Here is a 25,496-nt window from a genome sequence, read left to right as displayed (position 1 = left end):
CCTCGCTCCGGTAGCGGCCAGGCTCTTCCAGTACCGCCGAGGAGCGCGGGGAAAGGTCGGGAAAGCCCCCCCGGTGCCCGAGCGCGGCGTCCCGCAGCTCGCTGCCCCTGCGGCAGGCCGCGGGCGGGGGTCCGGAGGCCGCGGGTCCCGTGGCGGCGGTGCCAGCTCCGGGTTTTGGCGGCAGCAGCGCGGCCGGGGCCGCCGGGCGGGGCGGGCGGGGGGCGCGGACCCCGCGGCGCCGCCCGGCCCCGGCCCCGGCCCCGCAGGATCCAGGTAGATCCGTCCGGCTTTTACCTTTCTCCTTCGGCTTCCCTGCGCGTTGGGCTGGTAGCGGGGCTGTTTCCTGGTCTCGCAGAAAGAGGCAGTGCTGAGTTAGGAAGACAAAAATAGACCTTTACAGAGAAATATAGGGATTGTGTGCGCGGTGGGGAGGGAGAGCGGAGAGCGGCACCCGGCTGGTTTCCAGGAGGAGCCCTTTTCTCCCTCTCGTTGCATGTTAGGCATTTTTGCACAGCTTTCTCCCCCCACCCCCTCCCCGCCGGGGCAGGGTTACCTCTGCCGCCTGCTCTCCGCATCTCTGGTGGGGAGCGAAGCAGCCAACTCCGCTGCGATCGGAAAGCGGCCAGAGACCATTTTATGTGAGCGAGCCGGGTGGGAAGAAGCGGAGAGAAACCGTCGCAGGGACACACACGGATATAAAGACTTGTCTTCTGCCTCCCCCCCGCTCCCTCCCCCTTGTAAATACTAAATCTGAGAAGGCAGCCATTTGACATCCACCCTGAGCAGCGGCTATGGGGTGTTTGGGCAACAGCAAAACGGAGGATCAGCGTATCGATGAGAAAGCGCAGCGAGAAGCCAACAAAAAAATAGAGAAGCAGTTGCAGAAAGAGAGGCTGGCTTATAAAGCGACACACCGCTTGCTGCTGCTGGGTAAGGAGGAAGCGGCAGAGGTGGGGGCCGGGGCGAGCGGGGCGAGCAGGGGGCAGCAGCCCCAGCCCGCCGGGAGGGGAGATGCGGCGTGCGCCTTGGCCATGGAAAATGTGGGCTGCTTTATTGAGCAATAAGCGAGGCGTCCACAGATCGCCTGAGCCACATGGATGCATACATACAGAAATGCTGCCGAGGTGGGAGATGCTGTCGCGTCCAAAAAAAAAACCTTAAAAAAAAAAAAAAAGCAAACCAAAAAAACTCTCTGACCACCCAGCCTGAACCGTGTATCACAATGTCCTCCCTTTCCTTCTTTCTCTTTTAGGGGCTGGTGAGTCAGGAAAAAGCACTATTGTGAAACAAATGCGAATCCTACATGTCAATGGATTTAATTCAGAGTAAGAATTATTGACACTTTGTGACTTATTTTTCCTTAAATGTTGGAAACAGGTTAACACACACTACGCTAGGAAATTTCTCCTCTGATCCCCTGTGTTTTGGTGGCTTGACACTGTGTTGTGCGGGAGGGAGGGGAGTGAGAATAAGGAAATTGCTGCTATTGTATGTTTGCATTTTCTCCTTCTGGCCCCTTTACTGTATTTTACACTGTTGCTACTGCAGCGCTTGACAGGCCCCTGTGTAGCAACAACATGGCGACTACTTTTTACATAGAAGCAAATAACCAAATATTGCATCTGCCTGTAATATAAAAATACTTGTCAAATCATAATCAGATGACACTGTGTGCTGTTTTTCCGGTGCTGGGGTTAGCATAAAACTGAAACTAATTTTGCCTATTTGTTAGAAATCCTCCTGTTTTGTGAGGCTACATAATTTTCTCTCTAAAGAACACTTTTCCAGAAATCATTATTAATCCATAGCATTCATTTTAGATATTTGTTGGCCTTCACCTACATGTTGTTAATTTAGAGCATGTTTACATCATGCTGTAGAAATGAAAGAATGACTTCCAGTTCCATCAGGGGAAGCTTTGCAGATGTAGCTGTGATTGACTGATTTAAAAAAATATATTAGGGATGAATGTGCATTGCTCTTTATACTATGCAAGAAAATGGATAAGGGTAAAATGTATTTGTCTTGCCTTTTTTTTTTACTATTAGTATGCTTTAATGTTTGAAGAGTAGATAAACAAGCGATCAGTGAAAAAAAAAATTCAATGCAAGTGACTGAACTGCTTTGGAAGAAAAAATCAAAGTGTTCATATTTCTGTTTTAATGCAGAGAAAAGAAACAGAAAATACTGGACATTCGGAAAAACGTGAAAGATGCGATTGTGGTAAGAACACACTTTATACTGTTGTCACATGCTTGTTTGTACTGGAAATTATAAGGATTATGCTTTCCAAGATTGATGAGAGAAATCCCATTTTGCTGATCAGATTGGATTATCTTCAATTGATCCTGTATCCAGATTAATGCGTTTGTTTTTTTTTTTTTTGTTTTATCCAATTCTAGACTATAGTTTCAGCTATGAGCACTTTAATACCCCCAGTTCCATTGGCCAACCCAGAAAACCAATTTCGAATGGACTACATCAAGAGTATAGCTCCTCTTTCTGACTTTGACTATACACAGGTAAGAATAGAAACCACTGATTTATTCTGCTTCGAGGGGGAATATGTTGCTACACTTGGATTTACTGAAACATCGGAGTTATTTACTTTTTGGAAGATGGTTGTAGACTGTGGTAGTTGCACCTGTTTTAGTGGTGCAAGATTTTGTTGTTACAGATTTATTTGCTAATGTTTCTTCTAAATGCTGTTTCTGCATTTAGTCCTCTTCAAATTTTCTGATGCAATCTTACATATTGACACATCAAATAAGACTTTGTTGAAAGCTGGTTTCCTACGTGGAATTAGATGCAGGATGTTAATCTGAAGAGTTACTGTGTACCTGCAGAAAAGGATATAAGAGGAAATAAAAGGCTAGAGTGGCCTCAGTGTTGTTTCCCATACTTACTGCACTTCAGGGTGGAAACCTGCGTAAGCAGCGGTCAAGTGAGGTGCTTTGCTTCCTCATCTGTTGTAGTTGGCATGGGCAGTGGTTTGCTTGTATGTAAATGTTGCTTTAATTTGATATGGGATCAATGTGGGACTTGTGTGTGGAGGCTGATCTTTTGTGTACAAATGAGACATGCTTTTCAGATTAACTTGCATGGGCATCGTACATTATTTTTATCTTGTTGTGTTATTATTTATAGGCACATGCATAGAATGTTTCATTTTTTTATGCATGACAAGAAAGCAAGTGCATAGACATTCTGAATTTTATTTTTGCTGTAGCACAGTTTTAATTTGCCTTAAAATGGTACTGAAAGCAATTTGTTATGGATACAGTAAGGACTTAAAAATATCTTTGTTTGTTGGCTAAATGATTGAGTTGTACATGCTATCAATACTGCCAAAGAAGCCATTTACAGTAGAGCGTCTTTAGGTTATTATGGCTTCAGGGTGCAAGGGGGAGAAGGGGAAGAGTCCTTTCTTTGTTATATGACTCATATTCTCTGATGTGTGGTTTTGCCTCTGGTAAACCTACCACTTTGAAGGTTCAAGATAAAGAAAAATTATCATGCATCTTGTACAGTTAGAATTTAACACAGAATGCAGATGTTAAAAAAAAACGACTGCAAGGTACACCCACATATTGCATAATTGCTCAATTGGTGGATGTAAGTTAGTGAAAATGAGAAACTCTTTTTAGAAATGGAATGTGAGCTTGACATGAAGTATTAGTGTTATGCAGGTATTACAGTTCTGAGGCATTTTTTGCTCATTTTATGTGGATTTTTTTTCTTGAATTTTGATCCTTAGAGGAGTTTAAAAAATGGTGATATATATACTTTGCAGTTCTCTATAGTACATATGTTCTTTTGAGTTTCTGGGATAAAAGAAGGCTAAATTGGACTTTTCATAGGGCTAGAGATGTTTTCATTTTATTTTTGCTTTCTAATTTTCTCCTTTTTCACAGAAGCTGGCTATATCTAGTCAAATTTGATTCATGGCTTGGTATTTTATATAGAGGAAAATTTAACCTTCTTGGAGGGGAAAAGAATAGGACCCAGTGGACCTTGAAAGAATTAATAATTCATTTGAAATCTCAATTCATAGTCCATTTTGGTTTAAAATAAAAATATTAATAAGTGGTTTTTAACTAAATAGATTTTCTGAAAATACCATCGTGTTAGTTAAATAGTGTCAATTATTAGTCCTAATTAAAAAAAAATATTTAAAAGGTTGTTACAAGTTTAAAAGAAGAAGAAAAATCTAATGCTGATTTAGAAGTAAATATATTTCTGTGTCACTTTCGTATTTTCACTTCTGTTTTCATCTCAGCTCAATTTATAGGTTTAATATTTGTCAAATGTAAAGTACGCCAAGATTTTTGGGGGCTTTTAAATTTTTCTTGGTTGGAATGTTATTTATCTCCAGGAGGATTTGTGAGCAAGGCAGATTGAAAAAAATGCTATTGTGCTTCAGGGCTTGATTTTACTCCAGTTTAAGCCAATGATAAAGTAAAATTAGGTTTCCAGCTGAAATAAATTTTGACCCATTTAGTATTTTTGGATAAGGACAGATATAAAAATAAATACTTGGATAGTAATCAGTCAGGCATCCTCTGCTAAGCAGTACTGATTCTGTAATTAATAGCTGATGTATGGAGTAAGGCCTTCTGAGCCCAAACCAAGAGTTCAGCAGCAGACATGCAGGACTTTAGGGCTAATCATCCTTACTTCAGAATAGTTGTCAAGGGAAAAATGCTGATGTGGGCAGCTCTGGGGCGCATTTTGGCACATTCTGTAGAGTGACAAAGGTTACCCTCCTTTGAAAGAGGGAAGAGACAGCTTTAGGGTTTGTGACAGTATGAATGGTAATGAGTTGTTAAAGACCCTTAGTGTTGCAATTTGAATTATGGATGTGTCATTTTTTTGGATGACATTAGCCATGTAACCTTTGTCATAAAAATCAATGTGTGTTAGTTGAAGATGGATTTCAGATACATTGCGTGCCAAATGTGGGGAAATGACTGCACCTTATCAGGAGTCTTTAAAGAGAGATTCCTGATGAAATACAGAAACTTCACTGATGGCACGATCTGACCGACACTCCTGCGGTGCTAATTTAAGCATATTTATGACATAATGGAAGTGCTTGGACAGACATTCTTAAATTGCATACAAATTAACTAATACACATTTAATTGTGAAAATTACCCTTAAAATAGGTAGATATGAAAATACTGATTTCCTGTGGGTGAAATCATACTCTTAATTGCAATTTATGACTGAAATTCCAAGAACTTGAGTAAAGGTGGAGACTTCATATTTAGACTGAAATATTCTGGGTCTTTGTCTGGTTTTTTAAACTACATACCTCTATAAAATGTAAGCAGAATGTTTTCTTTAGTAGTGATACAAATCTTAAAACAAATGGTTTTCTCTTTAGAGTGTTTTAACATTACTTTGGGAGTCTGTGGAGTGCCCTCCACAAGAGTTTTACTTACTTTGAAAAATCATTATATATAGGTTCGATTATATGCAACCTTGATGGTTCTTTTAGTTGGTATATTAAAAATTGAAAGCTTTCTAGATTTGTTTTATAATTTTTACTTGGTCTTTCATTACTTTTATAAAAGACTGTACAATTTTTACAAAGTATTTCCTGGCTGACTGATGTTTTCTAATTCTGTAAATCATAAGAACTAGAGTTTTCACAAAATTAATAAATAGAAATAAGTCAAGTGTCCACTGTATTTTCTTCCTTGAAGTTGTGACAGGAATCAAGATAAATTTTTGTCTGACCAGAGTAGGCATTATCTTTGCTCAAAGGTAGAATCAGTGGAAGTGCTTTAACACTGGAACTGGAGCATGCATGCCCTATCAAAAAGGATTTTTTTATTATTCTTGGCAATGTGTTGATTGATATTTGCTAAAGTTAACAGGAATTGACCTGCTGCAATTTTAATCCTTTATTGATGGGGATTTATTTTGTCCTTTGTGAATCGGGGTGAACGTATTAAGGCCATATTATGCTGGTAGCTGTGGTGTATGAGCTAAGTTGTGTTTACTCAAGGTCAGTATTCTCTGTTAAAGTTTTTGAATTTTCTAGGAACTACCAAGCTGATCAGTGTATAATTCCTTTACCCCTTGTCATCCATGAAAATGTAGCCAAATGAAGTTGCTTTGCATAAAATATGTCTTGAATGAAGCTCATCTGATGAGTTTTGTGTAGGTTTATAGCGGGTGATGGTCACCTACCCCTGGGCTGCATTGTCAAGTGTTTGGCCATAATAACCAGTTACCAGCAAACATGAGTCATCTGATTAGTAGAGAACATGTAAACCCTTCACAGGTTTTAGGGAAAGGGGAGAGTTTTCAAAAGATTCATCTTCTTTTGCAAAGAATGTTTTAGGAAAGCAAAGTATTTTTTAGAAACTTCATAAGCGGTGAGTTGTGTGAATGCAGTCCCTTGTGCTGATTTTAGTGTGTGAGTTTAAAATATAATTTTTAAAGCTATTTTATTAGTCAGGCAAGCTCTTTAATTTAGCTGTTAAGAATGAAATGTTAATGTGGGCATTGACAGGGAAAGTACTTTAGATTAATCAGGTCTGCAGTTTGCTTTACATTTTCAGATATTGCAGTTTGAGTTCTGTCTGATGACTTTAATTTTCCTTCAGGTTTTCTTTTTAAAAATCAGGGCATCACATTCATAATAAAAAGACATGATAAAGAAAGATGAATACTTCTGCTCAGAATTTGAAGTTACATAGACTTTTGTTAAGCATTCCAAATTTTTCTGATATCTGATGTTCAAATTCCATCTTGTGTTGATTCCTAGAGGTGGTTGCTTTTCACAGTGTGCATCTCAATGTTTGAAGCAACTGAGAATCTTGCTGAGGTGAAGTGTAGAGTTGGGCTGTAGAAAGTCTTTATCCTGGATTAAACAAAACTTGATAAGTATGGTTTGTATATGGTTAAACTTGCTTGGGTTGTACAGTTAATGCTATCACTTTACTTGACCACAAATTGTTTAAGTTTCCCTTTGATGTAGCCCAAAGGAGTTACAAAATAGCATCACCTTACATTTTCTGATTTTCAATTAACTCACAATTTTTCCCATAATTTTGTGAGTGTGAAAATATACCTGAAAATATTTTACCTGAAAATAAAATAAAAGCAAGAATATTGCCACTCAAATAACTTCACTTGATTTTTCTTTCTGAAAATTTTACTTTAGGGTTTTGTTTACCATTTTGGGTAGAATGAACACAGGTTTTTATAACTACCTGTGATTGCAGTACTTAACATTAGTCTATATTAATATCAGTATTAACTTTTTAAAATCAATTGGACTTAAAAATTAAGTCATTTGTGGTGTTCTGTGATCTAAGATGCCATTGGTAGATTTTCATATTTACATAAAAACACATTTTCATATTTAAACAAACACAGGAAGGTTTTGAAAGGCCAGGCAACAATAAAGTTGTGTTGGTCTGGCAACCTTATTACTGCCCTGAATTAATAACTCCTGAAGAGCTAATGAAGAAGGCTGACAGAGAAGGACAGCTGCAAACACATATGCTGTCACAGCTGTTGACAGCTCCTTAGTCTTCATACAGAGGTTAAAATTGTCAGAACTGATGCTGAAAAGCAGAGGATATATGGGAGAAGAAGCAGTCAGGTAACCCATGAGCTGTTTTTATTGTGGCAGCAGGTTTTTTCATGCTGTACACTACGCATTAACAGCACATACTGAATCTGAGCTATTTTCATGCCAAGAGCAGATTCTGCTAAAGCCCATCAATAGCTTTTCTTCCTTATGAAATACCTGTTTGCATGCAGATGTGGCTGAAGTTGTCTGTTTTTCATTAAATCAGCAAACTGAGTCCTTAATGTTCTGATTAGTCAGTGTTAAAGTTACAAGCATTTCATACATGAGGTCTAAAAAATACTTCAGTGTTACTTGTTATGTTGTTTTTGTTCTCTGTAAGCAGTGAGTTTGCTTTTGATGGATCAGTCAATCCAGTTGTGCTTTCAGAAATAATCGGTTATTATTTTAACTGTGTGGTTTCAAAAATATGAGAGTGGAACTGGGATCATACTACAAACAAGTATAGAACAGTTTGGGAGAGGGAAGAAAAAAAGAAAAAAACCCCAAATCAACAAATCTCAAAACATCTAAACTTCTCAAATTTATAATGTTTACTGGAACTGTAAAATTACAAACTTGTACCATGGTTTTCTTTAATTCTTTTATCTCCTTAATAAATACTCTGACTTTACTGAAAACAACTGGAAGTTAAAATTGGAGTGGTTTGTGTATAAAGTGCAGCTCTTCTGTGAAGCTTGGGACTTCTTGCTTAAAATACACAGTTTGTGTTTGGTATGGTGCTTGCTTAAGACAAAAAAACCTAATGTTCAAGCATAAAATAAAGTAAGTTTTTGCTATAGTAGAACATTGTTCTGTAATAAAAGTGTAACATATATCTTCCATCCTTTGTTTCAAACTCACTGACCCCAAACAGTTCATAGCAATGAGAAGTAAAGAATTAAATTTGTATCCCAGGAAAGGAGCTCAGGGATTTACTTAGGCCCCCAACAACTAGCAGTAGAACTACTGGGACTGAGCGAGTAGGAAATCCTGTACATGATCACAAATAATCCAATGTTAATAAATAGGAGTTGTATTCAGAAAAAAAACCAAAGAAATTTTTTAAAAATTTTAAAATTTAAAAAAAAAATTTTAAAATCTAAAAGTATTTTTAAAAGTTAAATATTAACTTTTGTTTCTAAGCCTTCCTGTCTCAATATTTTTAAGAACAGATTCAACTTTGAAATATCTGGAAAAGGTTCACTATTTTCATAAGTACTTTGCATTTTTAGAATATATTTTTTTCGTAGCTTACAGTGTAAAATAATTAATTCCATTCTGAAAAGGCAATTATTTGATGAAGTCTTATGAACAGTGGTGCCTGTGAATGAAGTTCAATGTTACATTAAGTATTACATCATCATAGTAACACCAAATTAAATGTTTGTTGTCGTATACAGTGAGTCTGATTTCCCAGACAGTGAGGTGGTATTCACATTTTATCCAGCCTGACTTATTTATTATCATCACACAACACAGAGACTTTCATTGTGAAACTGGAAAGATATTATCATTTATTATTATTATTACTGCTGCTGCTAAGTAAAACTTTAGTTATTTCTGTGGTCTCCAAACCTGTTGACATTTTCTGGTATTACTTCCAAGTTTTGTACCTATTAATACAAATTAATTAGAGGGTTTTTTTACAGTCAATCCAGCATCCAGTCAACTACTGCAAAGTATTAATAATAAATGCCGCATTCTGCCCTTTTTTGCTACAATTTGAGATTAAAAGTTCATATACTTATATTGCATTTTATTAGGATAAAAAGATTTTTATTTCTAAATTTGGATGTTAGATTTGATGGCAACAGGAAGACTAATAACCTGAATTATTATTTTAAGTAGGAGCGACTGATTCTCCTCACAAAACCAAAAATGTATTAGAGAATCATTTCTGAAATTAGAATATTTTTGTTCATCAAGTATTTTTCAGTGTACACCCTAATTTTGAATTAAAGAAAGGCAAAATCAATAGGTTAAAGCCTGCACTACCATTGTCCTGGCCACAGACCTTGAAGGACAGTGATTTATTTTAAAGTGTGGTTGCTTTTGGGGTTTGCTGTTTTGAATTCCTTCACAATTGTGGCTGCTGCCCAGGTATCCTCTGAAAGCGATCCCGCGATGCTGAGGTGACTGGGAGACACAAACTGATCCTGATTCCCAGTCTTTTTTAAGGCAAGAAACAAAAGAAGTTCTTGTCATTTTTACCACTACTGTTGAGGTGCACTGAAATCTCAGAAGATTTAATTACCAAGGAGTTTATGTATTAAGATTTGACATGAACATCAAATGACAGCAAGAAATTCACTTGTTTTTCTGCTTATGTGTAAATCAAACTGAATTGAAATGGAATTAAATGTAAATAAGTGTGAAAAGTAACCACACTCTTAGTAAAGACACATTGTCCATTTAGTTGAAGTATATTGACATTTCAGACTTTCAAAAGTGGCAGTTGTCAGAAGAAGGATATTGAAATTTTTTATGAATTGCCACTATTTATAAACTACATGAAAACATATTTTCCATCACAGCCAGAGAAAAGGTAGACATAGCAGAGTGTGTTTCAGAATTGTCTTTATTATCAATTAATTCTTATCATCTCTTAAGCCAAAGATCACAGGTTGATTTGCTGGTTTTGCCCTTTCTGAGTGCTCTGCAAAAGTAATATGTTTACTAGTCAGGGAGAATCTTTGTTTTTTGCTTCAGTGACCATGACAAAAGTATACACATCATGGATAAATCATTACATGTATGCACCTTGTCGCTGAAGCCAGTGGAAACCTATGGAACAAAGACTATCACCTACTCAAATAATATTATTAGTGTCATTATTTAGTGTTGCAAAGTGAGTGTTCATCTGCACAGCAGCAAAGAGCTGCAATCCCCTTTCTTCAGCACCTGATGAGATCACAGCTTCTCTTTCTGCAGCCATGTTGAGCTTAGCCCTTTGCTTGTTTTTTTCATCACCTCCATAGCTTCATCCATGGCTTGTACTTATTGTCAACAGCAGATTACCTCTTTTAATGTCAACAAAGACTGCATACACAGGATATTTTGTTTGCAGAAGGTAGCAACCTGAGCTGAGGAACAGAGAACAAGCTAAATAGTGTGAACAGAAGACTGTATGTATACCTTGCATACCCTGAAATAGATAGGTTAAAAACCAGAAGGTATTATGAACAATTTCTTTCCTCTGAGGATCTAAGAAGCTCTTTATAATAAATATAAATAGGACTGCTAAAAAGCAGATAAAAGGAGAGAAAAAAAGCACATTTGCAGTTAACTGCTAAAAGTTTCCATAAAATGTTTATGGTTTTGTTCTGTCACTCTTGTCACATAATTTGTTTTGCTGTAGTTAAAGAGATTCAATTCAAGTTTCAGGGCCTTCTCTTTAAAAGGAGTCAGGAGGAGAATGTAATTTGTACAACACAGTTTCAAGTTCATATTGCCTTTTACTTTGGAAACTGGTAATAATTTCTTGGAACGGAGCTACCTCTGGTTGTAAGCATGCCAGCTATCACATGAAGCATGCAGATTAGGGTTTCTTGCTTTAAATCAGTGGATTAATTTTGGCTGGTTTAAAGTGTACTCTTGTAATTAATCTACTAGTATTTGTTTTAAAAACCTATGCTGGATTTTTTTAAAGGATATTTATCCTTAGGCAAGATAGAATATTGGAATTTTTTCTGCTGTGTCGACGTTAGAGATGAACTTTGCCTTTTAAATCTTTTAAAAGTAAACATTTTTTGACACTTCTGCCAATTCATTACATTTGAGTTTTCTTGGTGCTGTCAGTAGGACTTAAATATACTTTAATGCAAATAATTATCCCACTGTTTTGAACTGAAATTGTTTAGCAAGATGAAATAGGCTAAAGATATGCAAGCCCTCTTATCTCTGTTAATTTGGTGAATGCTTTTTGATCACGTCCACCCTCACTTCCAGAGGATGTTAAGTGACAGAGCTGTGCAGATCATTCTTTTCTTAACATACACCCACATACTTTCTTTCATAGGAGCTAAATAATACCAAATTTAAGAACTGTCAGGTAAGAAAACAAGAAAAGGCAAAGAACAGTTAACTAAAATAGGGGAAGGTGTGTCCTTGCTGCCTTCTGTGCAGACAATGAACTGCCACTTGCCTGCAAGCCTCCAGCTGCCACAAACAGCAGCAGGACCTGGTTGTCAGTCAGCTCCAGAGTGCCTTTGGTGCAGGCTGTGTGCCATGAGGGGTTACCAACTCCAGGCAAAAAAACCCAAACATACAAAAAAAGAAAAAAAAGCAGAGGAGAAATGTGAATGAGTAAACTATGTAGCAATATGTGGTCACTAGAGGAAGAGGTCAGTTGTCACCACGTGCTACTGAAACCATGTCATTAATTATTAGATTTCCAGCAGGTATCACAGCAGAGTGAGTCTTCATGGGAGGATTTGTAGCTTTGAAAATGTGCGTGAGAATATTCTTTCTGGCAGACAGGTGTCCTCTAACTTTAGCATTTCTTTCCATCTCAGGATGTCAGTGGTGCCTTTTCCTTTTGAGAAAAGAAGACTTGCTTGTTTAGGATAGCATACTTTAAGCTGAACAGTAGAGCTTTTCTTTTCCCATCCCTAGAATTAACATTTCTAATCACTGTTGTTATCTGCTGAATTTCTCCCCAGATTTTAGCAGCAACTTAACAAGCTAACCAACAGCAGTGTGGGTATTCATGGACCAAAAGAATAATTAGTCAGGGAATGTGTAAGTGAGAAATCATAACAAAAAAATAATTTTAGGGACTAAAAATCATGTCAATAGAGTAAGATGGCTGTTGACATTTCTGAGAGCCAGCTATTCAAACTGCAGAGGATTGTCACTGGATTTAAAGAAATGAAGTATTAGATTTCATCCTTGGCCTTCAGTTCTGTAGAGCAGCTTTTGATTCTTCTCACTGATGAATGAAAGGCTGGCAAGAACTATTATATTCCATAAATACAGAAGTCATCCTAAGCAGCTATATTCCCAAGGGTCTAATGTTGCAAAGGCTTAAACAGTTGGATATATATGGACCTAAATGCACAGCTAGTACTGCCAGCACAGCATTCATGCAGCTGAGCTTCCGGTTATGCAGTGATATTAATATAAAAATCACAAATACTTTCAATTGAAAAACAAAACAAGCAGATCATTTTTCCCTGTTAATTTTATATTTGGGAGGTCGCTGAGCACTTTTATGGATTTTCTTGGGGGTGGGTAAAGTTGTGTAGGTTAGAGATTGGCACAGAACTTGAAATAAGCAAAATCCTTTTCAGATAAGTGACAGTTCTCTGGATGCTATTAAGCTGTGAACAGTAGGTCTTTTCAATCACCGTGATTCATTTTCATATTGTGGGGTTTTTTAATAATAATATCTTTAAAAGTCTTGCTGAACAGTAGGCTGCAGCAGCATAACTTTTTGTGCAGAAGGAAAGGTTTTATGCACAGTGTCCTAGATAATTTACTTTAAATTGATTTGCACAGCTCAATAAAACCATAAGAATACTGTACCAGCTCAGATCACGGGTTCATTTAGCACCAGATCTCATCTGTGATCATGACTGATAATGAAACAGGAAAAGGACCCGCACATAGTAATGTTTCCCACATTGGTTGTCCTAGTCTCTACAGATTAATGACTGAGGTTTTTTTGGCTGGGAGTGGTATTTCTGGATTTAATAATTTTTCTGGATTTAATAATTTAATAGCTTTTTCCTCCAGGAATTTTTTTTTTGCCCCCCAACCTGTGTGAGCTTTCAGTTATGGCAATGAGTTCTGCAGTTTAAGTGTGTGTTGTATGAGGAAGTGCCACTTGATTGATTGAATTGACTTGGAGGTTTTTGTTTGGTTTGTTGTTTTTTTTTCCCTCCAAGCCTGCTGCCCACCAGTCTTCCCTAGTTTCTCTATTAGAAATATTTCATCTTTCCTACATTGCCCCCCTCATTACATATCATGTACCTCCAAATATTTGTCTTTCCACTTAAAGAGTCTCCTTAACTTCTCTCACAGGGCTTGTTCTGTGTCTTTGCTCATTCTTGTTGCCCTTCTAGTTTTACTAGACCCTGTTGGCAATGAGAAAGCCAAACTACAAATAGTGTTCAAGGTGTTTTCTTTTTCATTATCTAGTCTTTTTTTATTGTGGGGTGGGAGATTTTATTGGTGTTTTGCTGTTGGTAGGGTTTGGGGAGTTTTTGACACTGAGTTATAGTAGATTATTTTACAATTCTATGAGAGCTTGAGCACAATTGTAGGTAAGAGGAATGTGTGTGAAGTCCTCTGTACCAACACATTAGCAGAGCCCAAAGGGTACTGTTAATGATAATTATCCTTACCTCAGGTATTTTAAGATCTGTTATACGTGTTGACTAGTCTGTTCAAAAAATCCATTGCATTCAATTTTTTCTATTCTTTCATGTGTAATGACATGTCTTCTCATTTGCTTTACTGCCATGTGTGACTTATGAAGATGCATTTTTAAAATTGTGTACCATGACTAATATTTTCTTCCATACAGATGGAGACCACACTTTATTTTTGTTCTTAAAATGGAAAATAAATTGCTCTTCAGCCTGATTTTGGAGAGGCAATGTTTACAGTATCACAAAGGACATTTGTGCTTTCAAATCTGCTCATAGTTCCTTAATCGTTCATTATGGTTTGCCTGATTTAGCAGAAAAGAACACCATTGTTTTGCACCCCTTCTCATTAGAGAAATAAAATGTTTAAAAATACAAAATACCATTTTTTTTCACAGTTCCTAATGCTGTGTGTCACTAAGAGAAAATGGTCTGAACTTTTTGATATCCCTTGGGGAAATACTGCAAGTAGCAGAATTTTGTTATTTTTATGTCAATTTAGGTCTTACATGATTCAGCACTTGTGGTTTGTGGGAAAAAGTGTTGTAGATTGTGATTAAAGTAGCAAAAATAGTGAGGAGTGGCTACCAGCGAAGGGCTCTTTTTACTGCTAAGATACTTCTTTTTATTGACTTATTTAATTTTTAAATCTGTACCTCTCTTCATCATATTTTCTCTATCACTTGTGACTAGCACATTTCAAAGAAAATAGTTCAATTCTGTTTCACTTTTCAGGCTTTTTTAGCAGTACAAGCAATTAAGAACAAGTTGCTGTAGGATCTGTGCATTAAAGTCTGTCAAACATGTTTGTCTCCAGCAGGTCAACCAGTCATCCCCTTCTGGTAGTCTCTCAGGAGTAAACAGAAAGTCTCTAGGGAAGGGAATGGAAAAGGATACAGGATGCAAAGAAACTGCTTGTAGTGCAGGAAAAGTCTATGTTGTAGTGAAGGACCACAAACAATACATTCTGGAATACATTAACAAGGCATGAAGTAATTATGCCATTCTCTTTGGCAATGGTGAGTCCTCAGCTGGGGTATTGTGTCTAATTTTGGGAACTGAATTTAAAAAGAAGTACACAAATGGAGTCCAGAGGAGAGCATCAAGAGTAAGAGGAGACAAAGTAAACTGGATATGTTTACTCGTAGAAAGAGATCACTCCAAGTTGAAGAGAAAAGGGAGCCAAATACAATTTTTAGTATTTAAAAAGCTGTAATTACATATTCTTGTGCCTTTCTGTTCTGAGGGAGGAAATTAAGTTGAGGAGAGGAGAAAATTCCTCTCTTCCATGGTGTATGGCAGTCCACATGTTTGGGATATTCTGCAACAGTGAATTTAACAGTTACAATCTCATAAATACACTGAGATACAACTGCCCAGTTTCAGGCACTTACATCTGCATTTTCAGTTAGATGAATCAGCTCATGCTCAAGAAGTTAAAACTTTCTGAAAATCTGGGAAACTTTGGAAGATACAAGGTCATGTCAGTTGGTCTTACACATTTGCCACTTTCTGTTCACAGAGCTTTTATGGGCATGTTGGTTGAAAGCCTCTGGGACTTCTTCTCCAAAACCAAATCCTCTGTAATCATGTCTTGAAGGAATCTAGGATTTCATTAGTTATCTAACTGATTTTGTTATGGCCATGGTGTATAAACAGGCAGTGATAATTTCTCATAAAGAATGCATGTTCTTCCAGGGTGCTATGTCAGACAGCAGACTATAACATAGCATACACAAAGTTCTCTTGTGTTTCCACATGTTGATTGCTTTAAACTAATTCCTGGCAAGATGCACTTCTCATGGAGAAGTGAATTATGCACATTTCCTAGTTCGACAGGGCCTAACATTTTCCTCCCTAAAAGCAGAAAAAAATGGCTGAGAGAGATAATGCAGTCAGGAGTATTATCTCTAAAGGCTCAGAGGAGTAAAGAGCTTGCCTTCAGCTATTTTCAATTCAAACCAGCAGACAGAGGTATTTGTTTTACACGTGTGTGCACTGGCATGCATATGTGCATTTATGTATAAGACTTTTCCTACTTCTGTGCAAGGTTCTAATCTGTTCAAGATCTAGAACATATGGTGGCTAACAATGGGGTGAAAAATCCAGTTCGGAGTCTGTTAGCTGTAGCCCCTGGAGCATATGGAAATGAAAACAGAATTTGGAGGATAAAACAAGTCTTTTTCAAATCTGTGGCATCAGTGAGAAGGTTCTCCAGGTGGCAGGTGAGTAGCTTTGAAATGTTATTGATAGCTCCCAGCCATCACCACGAGGAAGTAAACTCATGAGTCCTGTGCCACGTGCCCTCCTTGGAAGTCTGCAGGCTTTTTGGAGAGTGTGTTTTGCATTTGCCTTCAAAATAGGGGTTTCAGAGTAGAGTCAGCTGTTGACTTTGCTAATGAGAGGTTTAAAGAACTACAGACACAAATTACAATGTATATTAGTTCTCCTGCTTGTGATAGCAAAATCTATAGGAAAAAAAAGACTACTTCCACTTCATATTCCCACTAGGAGTAGTTCCTACTTTCCTAATGAAATTAATTTGAAGGAAGAAATGCTGACATGGATCTTGCAATGTTGTTGACTCAAAGGATTGTTACATTGAAAGGCATATATTTTTTTTGGTTCTGTAATTGTTAGGAGTGATGGGCTTATTATGCTAACACCATTCCTGATCCATGCTTACATGATAGATGTCAACATACTTAAACTTTAAGAGCTGGAATCCTGGGGAAATACAGAGATAAAAAATATGTAGTAAATCCAAGTTTTCTTTTCTTTTACTTTTTCCCTTTCCAAAATAGAAACAACAAAACATCTTTGCAAATAGCACAATTAGGTGTGTTTGTTTTGTGGTTTTTTTGTAAAAACGTATGGTTCTGCATGCTTCCAGGCACCAAGAGGGAAATTTAAAATAAAAAATTTCAGCACTTTGTGGAGAGTTGCTCTATGGAATGTGAAGATGTAGTAGGGAGAAAATTGTGACTAACAGTTGGCTTGACATGGGGGGGAATTCCAGGCATTTGCTCCTAACAAATTTGCTCTGAGCATTCTTTGTTTGCTGTAGGTGAGGTCTGGCTCAATTGTGTCCGTGCATACTCTCTCTGGGCAGGTTTTTCCAGTGTAGAAAGGTTGGGTTCTTGTTGGGACCTGATGTTTCAAAACTGAAGGGTCTATCACTGGCCAAGTGACTTTGGAATTCATTTACTTTTTTGAGATGCTTAGGCGTGTGTGATGCTCTTTTCATGGCTCTACATCAATTATTTTTCTCCTCAGCTTTTATAATTTAAGCAAGTCATCAGTCTTTGAGTCATGTCGCTGCTCTGGGCAGCTAAGGAGTGCCTACTGCTTAGTTTCATGTGCATTGTTTCCAACAATGCTGCCAGGCTAAGCCATTGTCCTCCTTCCTCCAGCCCTCCCCCATCACTATCCACTCCACTTTCCCATTTTTATGCACTGTGCCCTCAGCTGTGTCCTGGTAAAGCTGTTTGTTTGGCCTGACCAAATGAGGTGGAGGGAGAGGTTATTTTTAGTGCGGATCATTTCCGTGGTTTTAACTGAGGGCGGGTGACACAAAATGAAGAAGAAGAAAGCGGAGATGGGAACCAGCAGTAGGATATAATGGGAAGGTGATGCCTATCTAAACAAGCAAGCTTACTTCCTCCACCTCAGGATCTATGGGCAGAGATTAGAGCCAGACCAAAAGCCACTGAGAATCTGTGTGTCAGGAGAAACCCAGCACAGTGGGTTGGTTTGGCTTCTTCTGATGTGAAGACTGACATTCCTTGCAGAGGTTAAATGGTATAAGAACAGGTCTGGCTTGCTCACCCTTGCCCTTTTGGATAAGTAAACACAGCAACATTCACTGTGGTTATTCCTAAACTTAACTTTGTGGAATGGAGCTTTAAGGCTTAAGGCTTAGTCTGATGCCTTTCAAAAGCAGCCGACTCACATGAACTTGAGTGTACAAAAGACTTACATGGCTGTTTGAGCCTTATGTCGCGAGAACCCTTTTCTCTTGGTTTTGTTGTGTAACTGCAGGGCACTTCCACTCTACTACCCTATTATTTTTACTGAAAATACGCTGGATAGGTATGCAGAAATTCCATAAGGGGTCATTGTGGTCTTTGACCGCAAAAGACGTGGCAGGGGAGCATACCTGTATATGTATATATATAAATTTAAATTCTCTTTACATTCTCCCATGGTATTGGATCAGCCAGCATAAGTGTTCCTGTGGTTGTAAAGTAAGAATGAAGCATTGTTCCAGTGCACGTCATGTCAGTGATAGTATGTAGAATCAAAGCTATTTTATGAAATTCACGTGGCCTTTGGAGGAGATGGGATGAGTTCAGAGTTCACAAAACAGAAATCACCTGTGGGCTCCTGAGTATGTAGAAAGTCTGTTTGGCTCGAGTTCTTGAGAAGTGTTGGAAGAATTTTGTTATGTATCCTCGTCCTGACCTTGCCCATTTCTTTTTGGGCATCCACTGTTGGAAAAAGGACAGTAGGCTAGAAGGAGCTCTAGTGTGACCTTGCCTTCTTGATATAGGATTTAAGAAGTCATTTCTAAAAGAGATTACTTTCCAATCTATCCCATATCAGCAGTATGCTGATTCATTTTTAAATAGGTTAACTAAAAGAACAAATGAATCATAGCTGTTGAGCAGGTGAAAGTTTTGGCTTATATGCCAGTTTTGGCTTATATTCCCCTATTAACCCTTACTTAATTTTTCCAGTTGCACCATAGCAAGTGTGACACCACATTGCCTTTCTTGCCAGAATCCATAATGGTTTTCTTTCTGGTTTTCTTTCTGTAAGCTGAGAGAGGCTTCTGCAACAAGAAAATCGTCAACTCTTTTCTACCAGCTTGTCCTTGTAAAAGGTGTTATCTGATGGTAACATGAGGGAGCCTGTGGCTATCCAGAAGGGAAAGGGCTCTCCACAGGAGCAGTGAAGCTCCTGAAGTTTCACAATACACTTAAAAAGCCCGAGGATCGATTCAGATCTTAGCTAAGCTAAATTGTGTTGTTTAGGAGATAAATGGAGAGCAAACATGATAAGATCTAATGTTTTGTCTTCATAAAGTCCAGTGAAGTTTTTCAGTTGAACTTTTCAACTCCTGCTAAAAATGTTAAATACAGCCCTGGTATCTGTGCCTGTGTTTACTCAAGCATTAAATTATTTTATCTCTTTTCTCATGGAGGTAAAAGAGGAAAAATAAAACTACCTTTGCATTTCAACCTGGATTTATGTAACCAGAAAAAATGGAAGGAGAATATGTCAGTCTTTGCAAAAATACAGATGCCATCTTAGCTGAATATTTTAAGTATTAATTATTATAAGCTGAATACTTAATAACAAGTACTATGTGGAGACAATCCACATAGTACTTCTAGGCATCGAGCAGGATTTGTAATTTGTTTTAAATTGTATTACTGCCATCCTTTACCTTAGTTTCCATGTTTAGTTCTCCAAAATCAGAATCCTCTCTTATCACGAGGAAAATGTACCAGTGATGTTTCCTGAGCATGTCAAGAGGCACTTGGAAAGGAAGTTCCCATTTTTATTATGTGAAGTAAAATATTGGCATAAGCATGTTTGTCACCAGGTTTGTTAAAAAAAAAAAAAATCAAGCCACTTTAGACTAGAATTAAACTGCTCTCCATCTGTGTCTAAATATAAATTATCTAAAATATAAACATATTACATGGTCAAAACTAGAACAATGTTCTATTAGTAGAAGCCAGTGTTGTTACTTTAGTCTTCAAAATAAGTGCAAAACAAAAATAATGACTTTTTATTCTTGTTAAAGTTAAAAAGTTATTCTTGTATAAGTTAAAGTTTTAATTTAGGAAGGTTTTATTATGTTGTTGGGGTTTTTTTGAGATCAGGATAAGTTTCCAAGAAAGTTTACAAAGTGGTAGATAGAAAATGTGATTGAGAGCTAGCCAACTTAGAATTAACCTGTCCAGCCAACTAGAACTGAAAATTAGCAGTGAGAAAGAGAAATAACTAGCTTGTTTTCTTATTTACCTGAATGGATATCAAAAATAAATCAAAAACAAACAGAATAAGACTTGGAACTGAATCATTAGTATAATTTTTAAAAATACCTGAAACTTATGACTCTTCACTTTACAAGTAGATAATCTTCAAGGAATGTAATACAATTAGTTTTCATCAGTTGGAAAAAAGCAATAATATTTGGGGCTTTATTTTTTTTTCTGATTTTCCAAGAGCTTCATACCTTGTATGCATTAGTAAAGTGTTTACTGTAAAAACAGTATTTGATCATTACAGCAAATGTATACACCTGAGTATTGCACCAGTTTTTCAGATGTTGTTTATTATGCTGCTTATTTTATTTATAGTGTTGTTATATTGTCTTTTTGACAGTAGTCTAAAAGAAGTGTCAGAAACTTTCAGTATTTATTGTCGTTTAACAATGGGAATTATATCAGTTTCTTCCTTTTTTCATGGATACACATAATCAACGCTGCATACTTGAGTAATTAATCAGAATATTTTCTTTCTTTATTAGTACTTTTCGTAGCATCAGAAAGGCTTTCCTGCTCTGCTTTCCCAACTCTCCATGAGCATGCTAGATACTCTCTTTTCCTGTCTAGGGACATCTGCTCTGGGATGGTTGAGGTGAAGGAAAGAGGATGCTGAAGAAGTCACCCCAATATTTCCCCTGGTTTCCTCTTTCCTCGCTATCCTTGACTTGTCCTTTCCTTCCCTGGTGGGACCTGGGCAGTAAACTCCCCCAAAGATGTCTCCTCAGCAGAAGGTCTCTCAGGAATGGCTTGGCTGTTTCTGCTTCATGCCACCTGGGCAGACATCACAGGAGGCCGAGTTATATTTTTACCTAACACGAGCTCTCTGACGTGAAAAATGAACTTTTGCCCTACATACATGCGATACTGTCCTGTTGAATTGTTTTCTGTCTAAAGTACATGTTTCTCAGTGGGAAACACTTCCAGCTAATAAAAAAGCACTGAATAAATACACTTGGGTAAAAGGAAGCATGTTGGTAATATAAACCCTATATCAGTAACATCTGTATTTTAAACTTGATTGAACAAAGTAAGAACAAATAACTGCTGATATTTATGAAAACCTTTTATACCGATTACATAAAAGCAAACATCTTAGAGAACATAGTCACTAAAAAATAGGAGATTTTTATTAATTCTTTAAACCATTTAAATATAGCTTTAAAATCATATGCACAATCCAGGCTTCTAAGCTTTTACAGTCTTCCTTTAAGGTTGAGATTAATTAAAGGTCAGTGCCACAAACATTTCCACAATGCATAGTAAAGCCCTGGAATGAAATAAGCCTCACTTGAACATTTGATTAGACAAGATAATGTATTTCCCCCTGGAGTAGTTTGTTATTCAAAACAAGCTCTTTAGGGAAGGAAGTTCACATCAGTTGGTAACTGTTCCTGTGGATACCAAAGAACTTTGTACAGTACACACTACAGTAAATTGCACTGCAGGTCATTTAGGAGCTGGAAGCATGTCCCATGTCTAAAAGTATCAAAATGTATTTTAAAAAAAACCAGCTAGATAGCAAATAAACAGCAGGCTGTGATACTAGAAAAAAAATAGCACTCCCATTTATAGAGATATTCATGCTTTTATCTAGTCAAGAAATTGCACCTTTCTAGCAGATGAATTTTAGAAATGCTGTTTTACACCTTGTCAAAAAGAAAACCATTAAAAATTGACTGTTAATTGATAACTTTAGATATAATATGGAATTGAATAACTTCCAGCTTTAATTTTCCTGTAAACATATTTGTAAACTTCAAAATTATTAGCTATTCTGATATGTAGATGACATCTTTTTTTCTGTCATTGACCTATTTGGACCCTTTTTGTCTTCACTCATTATGTGTCTTAAAAGTTCTAGTGACTGATAGCAAGCTGTGTTCATTAGGACTCAGATAATTTAAATTTCTGATTATTTCTGATTATCCATATTAATTGACTTCAGACAGTAAGCACAAATGTTTTGTTTTAGACTCCTAAAGATGCTCTAAAACAAAAACTTCTTTTCATGGAATGGGAACATTCCATCCAGTTAATAAATGTTTGCTGCTGGAAAAGCAGTTTTCAAACACTTTGCACTATAGCAATAAAGTCAGCTATATCTCTGGTGGGTACTTGAGTTTTGAAATACAATTTAAAACTAATTTTGACTTTGTCTTGGACTGCCATATTTTTTGTGTCTTTGATTACAGAAGTTTCTGTTAAATAGCCAGCCCAAAGAGTTATTGTGCTCTGAGGTTGCTGAAGGTGCTACAAAAGCTGTGGTTTGTATCTTAAATTTGTTCTGTGGAATTATGATGATGATTGCCATCATAAAAGTTTCTTAGATTTGGGGAAATTCTTGTGCAAGATTTATGTAGTATCTGTTATATAATATATAGTATTAAAGAGTGAGTCAATATAGCTATATGTGGATATTATACAAGTGAGCTGACATAGACTTATATTGTCACCCTTGGTATCTAGTACTAGCATTTGAACTACAGTTTGAGTTAGTAAATAGTCCCTAATGTGAAAAATAGGCATATACTGGCAGCCAGCTTGGATCTCTGTAAAATTCCTGCAAGAAACTTAAATCTCATTTCCTCCATTCTTTCTCCTGCCTTTCTTCCTAGCTAAAGCAGAATGGGGTATGTACTTGGCATAATCTGCTTTTGATCTTCACCAGGAGCTTTAAGTGGGTTTTTGTTTTTTTTCACTCCTGTAGAGTGTAATTAGTTCTCTAAGTAAAGGAGCTAATGAATTCTGGTTGTCTGTGGATGTTGTAGACACCCAGTCTACTTCTCTCTCCAGTGACAATAAATAATAAATAGCCCATTTCTCCTTCAGGTCTATTGCTTGATTCTCCTCAGAGCAGGCCTTGTCCCCTTCCAGGTGGACAAGAGGCAGAGCATGTCAGGGCATTTTTGGTGAGTAAGTGCTGGCTGGCTGGTCAGACCATGTGTGTCCATCAGCAGCTAATTCAGCACAAACAGGTAACTTATTAGGATCATGCTGAAAACTTCCCTTCAGCAAGGAGGTTCCGTGAGTGGGCTGGGAAACCAGCCCCTTTCTCCAGCCAAGGGCAGTCTTGTTAGACTTGGAGGCCTTCTTTGAGTCCTCTGCCTTTTTGTGGCATTTGTTTGGAAGTGGCCAATGGATTGCAGAGTTAGGTGAAAGCTTTGATTGCTTGTCAGACAGGTGATGCAACGGTATAAGTCACCATTTCTTAGAAAACTAAGTTGAGACAGCATACTTTGGCAGTAGGGCTGAAACAGATTGATAAATTAAGCTACAACTGAAATTTAAATGAAATTTAAACATACATTTTATGCTTATGGTCGCATTTTATGCTTATGGCTGCCAATAACCTTTCTCCCTCAAGACAGTCTATTTTTTGAGAACTATGGAGTGCTGCATAATATTTTTCTTTCTCAAGGAGAATAGAAGGTTTTCTGCTCATAACTTAAAATAAATGAATTCTTGTGAGCAGATGGGTGTAGTGATGGACCCAGGTGCAGAATGCTGAGTGCAGCGTTGCCCCAGTGTTTTGATACATGAGTCTGACTTTGCTAGATGTACAGTCTTCTGAATAATGTTGTATATAAAAGTGGGTCTTGTGTCAGCTTTGTTAATGTATCTTCTTGCTCTTGCAATAAGTTGTAAAGTGTTAGTATCAGCTACTGAAATTTTCATTTCAGTCCTTCTGGTTTTTTTGTCCGGACTTTTCTGCCAGCCTGCTTCAGTCAAGCATAACACATCTTGATTTCTGTCCATCTAGTTGTGCCCAGAGCACAAGACTGATTTTCACAAGTATGTGCACGTTCAAATTGTACATGGCTAATTGAGATGGAATAGTTTTTAACTATAAAAATAGTTTTTAAGTATGTTTTAGATGAGGAAGTTCATTTCCCCTGAGTGTGCTGTGGAAGAAGATGTTCTATGTCCTGTACTTCATCAAAAGATCCTGTCTTCCAGTGTCAGTATCATCAACATAAAGAGAATGATTTGCTGGAGCATTGGGTTTGGGGTGGATATCTATCATCTCCAGTGCCTGTCAGATTTGTAGTGATTGTCTCATTTTTGTCTCATCACTTCTAAACAACCTTTAAAATACAATCATTACAGAAAATAACTTTTAAAATAGAAAAATGACAGCTTTTAAAGTAATTTTACAAATTTATGGTTTTATACATTTTAATTGGTGTCCCCTTTAATATCATGTCATTAAGTCCACGGTAAGATAGCTTTTGATGTATATACAGCCACATAAAGTAAGTTCAGTTGAAGTGTGTGCTGCTAGCTAGAAACATTTCATGTAGCTTTTTCTTGTAATTCATCAAATGAATGTAACAGGGAAAGAGGACAGCTATTGTGAAAAGCTGTTACTACAAAATACAGAAGACATGCAATCTAATGGTGTGTTAAAACAAAAATAACCTTCAGTAGCTGTTCTAAATTAGGCAGAGCTTAATGGCTAAACAGACATGCTTCAAGTTTTTATTTTAAAAATCATAAACTGTTAAGGTGAAGTTTAGCTATGTCTTGTAGTTGGAAGGCTGTGACAGCATTTTCCAATGACAAACCTGCTAGCGGCATCCGGAGCCAATACCTTGCAACATACCCAAGCTCTACTTTCATCCAAGAAAAGATGCACTGCCGTAGGTCTTTCGTGTAGTGTGAATCCATCATTGCCTTGGGCTGGCCAAAGTGGTTGTGGGTGGTACAGAAGGCAGAGTTGTGTAGCCATCATTTTCATACCATGCTGTTCAAAGCAGGGGAAAGTTGCTGTTGCTGAAGGGAAACTTACAGAGGGTTCCTGATGTCAGAACACTTTAAAACCTCTGTCCTGCACGGTACTGATGGTTTGATATTTTAAGTACATTGAACAGTGTTTAAAAGCTTGTTTTGGTGCCTGAAATCCTACATTAATAACTTTTTAAATTTTTTTTAAATTTAAGATGACTGTTTTGTAAGTGAAAGTAAATAGCCATTTTACAAATAAAAATGTAATATGATATTGCTGTGATTCAGTGAATTACAACAGAGCTCTGCTTTTCCTTTCTGCAGATAAGACACGAGCAGCGTAGGGCTTTTCAGATTACTGAGCATTTAATGAATTTTGAGATGAGATTATTCAGTTCATAGCTAAGTAGTTTGAAGGTATGCTTTCTTTAAACATGATAGTTCTTCTTAAAAAATTGCAGGTATCATTTCAATTTTTGTATTGTAGTATTAAATTTCTTATGGGCAAACCATATTCTGAAAACATTCAGAACAGCTAGAAAAGTGAAAATACTGATTGAAAATATGAGTAAATCTGGTAATAACAGTTGAGAGTGTTTATTCAGTACTGTAACTAACTTTAACAAAATCCCATTAATATTTGGTGCGATTTATTTTTTCAAGGTGGACAGTGGAATTGCAACTGAACTAAAAGATGGAAAAGGAAAAGTATGGGTTTTATATGTTTGAGCCCTTATAATATAT

The 25,496-nt window shown here is 37.1% G+C and overlaps 1 protein-coding gene across 2 annotated transcripts in view; it reads left to right on the top strand.

Moving 5' to 3' along the window:
* GNAL (G protein subunit alpha L) overlaps positions 1–25,496 on the top strand; it is a 177,672-nt gene that overhangs the window by 65,758 nt on the left and 86,418 nt on the right. The window contains exons 1-4 of one of the 2 annotated variants that reach the window (XM_058033697.1): positions 402–930; positions 1,253–1,325; positions 2,169–2,223; positions 2,403–2,522. In XM_058033697.1, coding sequence (XP_057889680.1) covers positions 792–930; positions 1,253–1,325; positions 2,169–2,223; positions 2,403–2,522 — 387 coding nt within the window. In that variant the 5' untranslated portion in view covers positions 402–791. Of the gene's footprint in view, positions 1–401; positions 931–1,252; positions 1,326–2,168; positions 2,224–2,402; positions 2,523–25,496 lie in introns of those variants that run through there. The other variant, XM_058033688.1, reaches the window with a different exon arrangement.

This window comes from Melospiza georgiana, chromosome 1 (genome assembly GCF_028018845.1).
Source record: "Melospiza georgiana isolate bMelGeo1 chromosome 1, bMelGeo1.pri, whole genome shotgun sequence".
NCBI lineage: Eukaryota > Metazoa > Chordata > Aves > Passeriformes > Passerellidae > Melospiza > Melospiza georgiana.
Note: the sequence above shows the minus strand (reverse complement) of the source record. Positions and strands in the feature narration are given on the sequence as shown.